Source organism: Nicotiana sylvestris, chromosome 5, assembly GCF_000393655.2.
Source record: "Nicotiana sylvestris chromosome 5, ASM39365v2, whole genome shotgun sequence".
Classification (NCBI taxonomy): Eukaryota; Viridiplantae; Streptophyta; class Magnoliopsida; order Solanales; family Solanaceae; genus Nicotiana; species Nicotiana sylvestris.
In genome coordinates, this window is record NC_091061.1 from 112,907,607 (window position 1) to 112,914,616 (window position 7,010).

The 7,010-nt window shown below is 39.4% G+C and overlaps 1 protein-coding gene across 1 annotated transcript; it reads left to right on the top strand.

The window, feature by feature from the left end:
- The first annotated feature begins 2,569 nt into the window (after window positions 1-2,569).
- Window positions 2,570-6,626, top strand: LOC104246137 (membrane steroid-binding protein 2-like). Its single transcript, XM_009801893.2, has 2 exons — window positions 2,570-2,992; window positions 6,100-6,626. The coding sequence occupies exons 1-2, from the start codon at window positions 2,718-2,720 to the stop codon at window positions 6,428-6,430; spliced, it is 606 nt and encodes a 201-aa protein (XP_009800195.1). The 5' UTR covers window positions 2,570-2,717; the 3' UTR covers window positions 6,431-6,626.
- The last annotated feature ends 384 nt before the right edge of the window (window positions 6,627-7,010 follow it).

Consider the following 7,010-nt stretch of genomic DNA (forward strand, 5'->3'; position numbering starts at 1 on the left):
AATCGACAAATGATCAAAACGATACTATGAAAGGATCTCCTGAAGAGACCCAAAATCTGATTAGTTCTGAGATTCCTGAAGAAATCAATGAACCCGAAGCTCATGTGAGTGAGGAACTTTTAATAAGTTCGATCGGTGATGGGATTAATTTAAATCGATCTGAAATAGTGGTGGATAATATTTTTGCATATAATGTTGCACTTAATATTATGCAAGATAGTGAGGATCTTGAACCTCGATCTGTCGAAGAATGTCGACAAAGATCTGATTGGCCAAAATGGCAAGAGGCAATTCAATCGGAATTGAAGTCACTTGCTAAAAGAGAGGTCTTTGGACCAGTAGTCCAAACACCTGCTGGTATAAAACCAGTTGGTCATAAATGGGTTTTTGTGCGAAAAAGGAATGATAAAAATGAAGTTGAAAGATACAAAGCTCGCCTTGTTGCACAAGGATTCTCACAACGACCTGGAGTCGATTTTGATGAAACATATTCACCTGTTATGGATGCCATAACATTTCGATATCTCATCAGTTTAGCACTACATGAAAAGCTTGAAATACATCTAATGGATGTAGTTACAGCTTATCTGTACGGTTCACTTGATAATGAAATTTATATGAAAATTCCTGAAGGATTTAAAATGCCTGAAGCAAAATCTCAGGAAATGTATTCAATCAGATTACAAAGATCTTTGTACGGTTTAAAGCAATCTGGGCGCATGTGGTATAATCGCCTTAGTGAATATTTGCTGAAAGAAGGTTACATAAATGATGTTATTTGTCCATGTATTTTTATAAAGAAAATGGCATCAGAATTTGTTATACTTGCTGTTTATGTTGATGACATAAATCTTGTTGGAACTCCAGAAGAGCTCCAAAAGGCAATTGAATATCTTAAGAAAGAATTTGAGATGAAAGATCTTGGAAAGACAAAACTTTGTCTTGGTCTGCAAATTGAACATTTAGCAGACGGGATCTTTATCCATCAATCTGCCTATACAGAAAGGGTCTTAAAACGCTTTTACATGGACAAAGCGCACCCATTGAGTACACCAATGGTTGTTCGATCACTTGAAGTGAATAAGGATTTGTTCTGACCTCCAGAAAAGGACGAGGAACTCCTTGGTCCCGAAGTACTCTATCTCAGTGCAATTGATGCACTAATGTATCTTGCTAATGCTACAAGGCCTGACATAGCATTTTCTGTTAATTTACTAGCAAGATATAGTTCTTCTCTTACACGGAGACATTGGAACGGGATTAAGCATATATTGCGATATTTAAAGGGAACTCTTGATATGGGTTTTTTTTATGCTAACAAAGATAGTGCAGACCTTGTTGGTTATGCAGATGCAGGTTATTTATTTGATCCCCATAAAGCTCGATCTCAAACCGGCTACGTATTTACATATGGAGGTACTATCATATCATGGCGCTCCACAAAGCAATCTATTGTTGCTACTTCTTCAAATCACGCTCAGATAATCGCTATTCATGAAGCAAGTAGGGAATGCGTATGGTTGAGATCAATAATTCATTTTATTCGAGAAAAATGTGGTTTGGAATGTGAGAAAAGACCCACAATTTTATACGAAGACAATGTTGCATGCATAGCCCAATTGAAGGGAGGATTTATAAAAGGAGATAGAATGAAGCACATTTCACCAAAATTATTCTACACACACGATCTTCAGAAAAGTGGTGACATTAATGTGCAACAAATCCGTTCAAGTGATAATCCAGCAGATTTATTCACTAAATCTTTGCCAACTTCAACTTTTGAGAAGATGGTATACAAGATTGGAATGCGGAGACTCAAATATTTAAAACAAAGTTTTCATTAGGGGGAGTAAAATACGCGATGCACTCTTTTTCCCTTACTAAGGTTTTTTCCAATGAGGTTTTCCTTATAAGGTTTTTTGAGGCACTTGGCAATGCGTCTTACTAAATATGTGTACTCTTTTTCCTTCACTGAGATTTTTTCCCACGTGGTTTTTCCTAGTAAGGTTTTAATGAGGCACATTATCTTTTAATGAACATCCAAGGGAGAGTGTTATAAATATATTATATTATGGATGTTCATTTAGTACTCCGTTGTAAATAAGCTTCTTCAAGAAGCTTATCCATATGGGACTCCACCGTAAATATGTTTATCTATTTAGTACTCTATTGGAAATAAGCTTCCTGGAGAAGCTTATCACTTCGGTACCCGGTTTTGGATAAATATTACCCCGGTAGAAGATTATCCATGCCGGGTATAATAAGCTTATCCTTTCAGTACTCAGTTATGGATAAACATTACCCCGGTAGAAGATTATCCATATCGGGTATAATAAGCTTATCCTTTCAGTACTCCGTTATGGATAAATATTGCTCACAGTAGATGATTATCCATATCTGGTATAGTAGCAGCTTACACAACAACTTCCTTTCTTCTATAAATAGAAAAGATCTTAGTTCATTATGTACATCAGTTTGAATTCGAATAATATAACAATTTCTCTCTATACTTGTCTTTACTTTACCGTTTTTATTTTATAACAAGTGTGTTTTAATTATTTTGCCTTTTGTTGTTGGTGGTGGTGGTGGACGTTCTTTCAATTTGGTAGGTAACTTTTGTCCTTTTCATGGGTTGGTGGGTAGCACTGAAACCATCAAAGAGCACAGCTCCAACCGGAGCTCGTAACCTCTTTTCCCCACCAAACTAAAGAGAAAGAATGGCGAGTGTATGGACAGCAATGACGGAGATGATCTTGGAGTACACGGGATTATCGTCGACGGCGTTCTTCACAATTGCAGCAATGATGGTGGTGACTTACAAAGTGATTTGTAGTATGTTCGTCTCTGCCGATGACTTTGTCCCCGTCAAAAGAGAGCCTCTCCACCTCGGCGACTTGACGGAAGAGGAGCTTAAAGCTTATAATGGCTCCGATTCACAAAAGCCATTGTTGATTGCTATCAGAGGACAGATCTACGACGTCTCTAGCTCCAAGTTAGTCTCTCTCTATCTCTCTTTACACACACACACACACTAAAAAATTGTTGGATTTTCGTTTATTTACTTTGATTAGATTTTGTCCAGGCTTTTGAATCTGATGATTTGCGCTAGGGCTAGACTCGATTTGGGAACAAACGGTAGTTCTGCCTCGTGTAGGATTTCATGACCCAGAAAATGGTTCAATCGACCTAAATCTTTGATTTTGAACTGGTGACTGTAAGAAGGACCGCATAGATTATATTGCATAGAGATCATTTCCACCTGCTAACAACTATTCATCATAGCTAATAACACAACACCCTGGTCATTCTTCTTTATAAGAGAGAGGAGTCATTTTTTCAATGAAGAGTAATCATTAGAAAGCAAAAAAGGTGCATAGCTTTGCATACCATTGGGTTAAGACTTGCTAAAGCACATCAAAATTAATTTGCAAACTAAAAAGGGTGAAAAACAGCCGACCTGGGAGTATACTTCATAGGACAAGGTATTTTGCGTGTAACTGCAATACTGCACTTGATAGTAATCATTTGTACTATAGGTGATTTTTTTTTATGTACTGAAAATCATCTCTTTGGATGTCAGCCTTAACTACTAAGCTAGATTTACATCTCTAAATTGACCCATAAGATTTGTGCTTTATTTTTAAAACCTTGTTGCACCCCAATAGGTCTCTTGTCACTAGGCAATTCAACCAGTTACCAAGTCTAATTAGCCTAAAGAACATTTAATTCCTATTGCATGGACTCTTGCCATGTAAAATTCAACACAATCTCTTTGCAGCTGTGTCCTTTTTGTTTTTTGGGTGTGTAGTGGCTCATGCACATGTAGCAGTCCCTTAACTAGTAGCTGACTTGCTGGTTATTATAGGATAAGCTGTTGAGGCAAAATAATGTAGCAGAAGACAAGAACTAAGTAATTCAGGGGGCCTGAAGGAATAGGACTCCATAAGCTGGTTGCTGTCTCTTTTATTTGGTAATGATTTGTCTGCTGTCAAGTAATTTTTGTTAAAGGAGCTCTGACATAGATAGGTACTAGCTTTAGAGTAACTAGAGTGGTCCCTTGCTTTAGACTAGATTATTGCAGAGTCTATCCTAGAGCAGTCCGTTGGGATAAATTTCCTAGGAAGAATACACTGCCCCCCCCCCCCTTTAAAATTTCCATAAATCTTCATTTAAACACCTTATCTAGGGGCCTGACCTATTGAACACCTGATATATGCTCTAACTGTGACTAGTGCAACACATGCTACTCGCGTGGCACAGTGCGTGTACGCACCTATTTTGAGAGCGTGAAGAGTCAAATTTTTTTAAAAAAAATCTTTTTTCTCTCCTTTAAAAATGCAGGATAATGCTGCGTACAATAGACCCTTGTGGTCCGGCCCTTCTCCGGACCCCACTCCGAAACTCGCCCGAAACCAAACACCCCGACAAATCACATAACTATAATACAACATAGAGGAGGCAATAAATAGGGAATCAGGTCTAAAATACTCAAAACGACCGGCCGGGTCGTTAGACGATTAATTAGTAAACTAGTCAACTACTTAGGAAAGAAAAAAAAAGCCCCCGTGCATAGAGGGAGCTTAGTGCACCGGGATGCCCCTTTTTTTCTCTCCTTCCTCCCCTCACTCTGCGACCACTGTTACCATCACCCTCCACATTTCCCCTTCCTTCTCCTCTCTTTCCACCGCCACTAGCATCACCACCCTCCACCCTTTCCCTTCCTCCTCTCTCCCCGTCACCACTGCGACATCACTCTTCGTCCTTCCCCTTCCTCCTCTCGCCCCGTCACGACTGCAACCACCACTCTCCGTCCTTCCCCTTCCTCCTCTCTTCCCACCACCACTGCCACCACCACCCTCCACTCTTTCTATTCTTCCTCTTCTCTCCGTGACACCACTTCCACCACCACCACTATCTACCCTTCCCTTTTCGCCTCTCTCGCCTGACACCACTGCCATTTCATTGGAGCAAAAAGTCAATTTTCTGGATGGGGGTGGATGGGGTGGGCGATGTGCGGTTGGCGGGTCTGGGTAGTGCGGGTATTCCGTGAGGTGGTAGAAGTTGGTTGGTTGATTTAGGTGTGAACCTCACACGGCAATATAATTTGGTTAATGGTCAGAAACGTGTTCAACATGCACGGTTTGAGCATGGATTATGTGTTCAATAATCAAGCCCTTAGATAAAGTATCTAAATGAAATTCTTTTGGCAAGTTTGAGGGCCGTTGACATATTCTGCCAATTTCCTTAGTTATGGTGCTTTGGCTAATAACACTTTAGCTTGGTAGAATTTGTGTGGCATATGGCATAGATATCTTCAAGTCACATTTATCTATGGAAAAAGAAAGAAACCTTCAAGTGATCTGTTTCTACTGATTTAATTAATTTAGTGAGAGTATCTAAAAGATGTTGTGTACAGCAAACACCAGAAAAGGCTTTGTGCGTTGTTCTTTTTGCAGTAGCAGGAGTTTGTTGGGTCTTAGTTAGCAAGTATAAAATATGCATCGAGGATGGTTAAAAATTCTGCAACTTTTGTATAGGAAACCATCCAACGTAATTGGTCTGAGTTAGCTTGCGTGCAGCTCGGTTATTTCACCAGGTATCTGTTACCACCCACCAACACAGGTATCATGTAGCTTTGCCCACAGGCTTATGCAGATAGAAAGAAATCACCTATCATTTTTTGTTTTCATTGGGATTGGAACTGTGGTCTTTAAGGTTTTCACCCACTTCATTAAGTGCTATGCCAACCCCTTTGGTGAAGACCCACTCTAATGTGTGTAAAATAACTTGAAGTTGGGCGATCTATGGATGGTTTCAAATACTAGATCCTCAAACATTGAGGAGAAAGAATAATTAGTAAAGGGATCAAGGTGATTCTTCTGAAATATAAAGCTCAGAGAAATTTCTGCTTTCTGACGTGCATCTATCAGTAGGTTCCAATTATCGTTATAGCTCATTTTTTTTTAACAAGATGCATTGCTGCACTTCTTTGGAACTTCATCTTTGATAGCACTAGATATGAGTGATAGACTTTTCACAGGCTGCTTTTGCGCTAGTTTTTTGTAGAACCTACTTAGTTATTTTGCTTGTTGCAAATAGGATGTTCTATGGTCCTGGTGGTCCATATGCAATGTTTGCTGGAAGAGATGCTAGCCGAGCCTTAGCTCAGTTATCATTCAAACCTCAGGATATTAATGGGAACCTTGAAGGCCTTAGCGATGCTGAGCTTGAAATTCTGCGAGACTGGGAAGATAAATTTATTGAGAAGTATGCCAGGGTGGGGCAGCTTGCTCCGAAGAAAACACTAACCAAAAAGGAAGAAGATGAAAATGCTAGCAGGATAGAAGTGTTGAAGGCAACGAAAGCGGATATGATGCAGGAGGGTGGAAGTGCTGAAGTAAATGGAGTACATAAAGCCGGCCACCTATGACTGCAGATCCTAGCTGCTCTACCTGTACAGTATTTAATTCAGGACAAAATGTGATGTAAGTAGTTCATGCTTTCTCTGGTGGACCTCCATTTAAACTATGTGCTTGTATGTTTTGCGTAGTTCTAATGTCTTGAGATAGTGAATCATTTTAAAGAATTGATCACCTCATATCTAGGAGTTTTATGATCCTCTGAAATATCGTTACAATATTGTCCTGCACAAGTTTTATTTCCTGGATCAAACACTACATTTCCAGCTTTAAATGTGTTAAGAGGCATGTGCTTGCTTCTTTCTGGTTTTTTCCTCATCTGGGTGGCAAAAGGAGCTCAACATTGGAACTCGAGCCACAGTTTTAATCCATCTGTACGTAAAAGCGTGGCTATATTTCTATTGCTTTTCAAATAGTAGCTCTCTCTAATAGCCGGCCCAAAAAGTAACTGGCCCATCAATTTTCTCAATTAACTGTGTTTATGTTTCCCTTCTATCTTCAACTCTCTCTGCAGCCCAAATGTCACTCCTCTTTCCCATTCTCGTTTCTGAAGTTTTAGTATCCGTTTGGCCATAGATTTTGTCAAAATAA

Bases quoted from the DNA above. Each gene is read 5' to 3' on its own strand.
- LOC104246137 (XM_009801893.2), top strand. From the start codon at position 2,718: ATGGCGAGTGTATGGACAGCAATGACGGAGATGATCTTGGAGTACACG. The intron at 2,993-6,099 runs GTTAGTCTCTCT...TGTTGCAAATAG, and splicing joins TACGACGTCTCTAGCTCCAA to GATGTTCTATGGTCCTGGTG.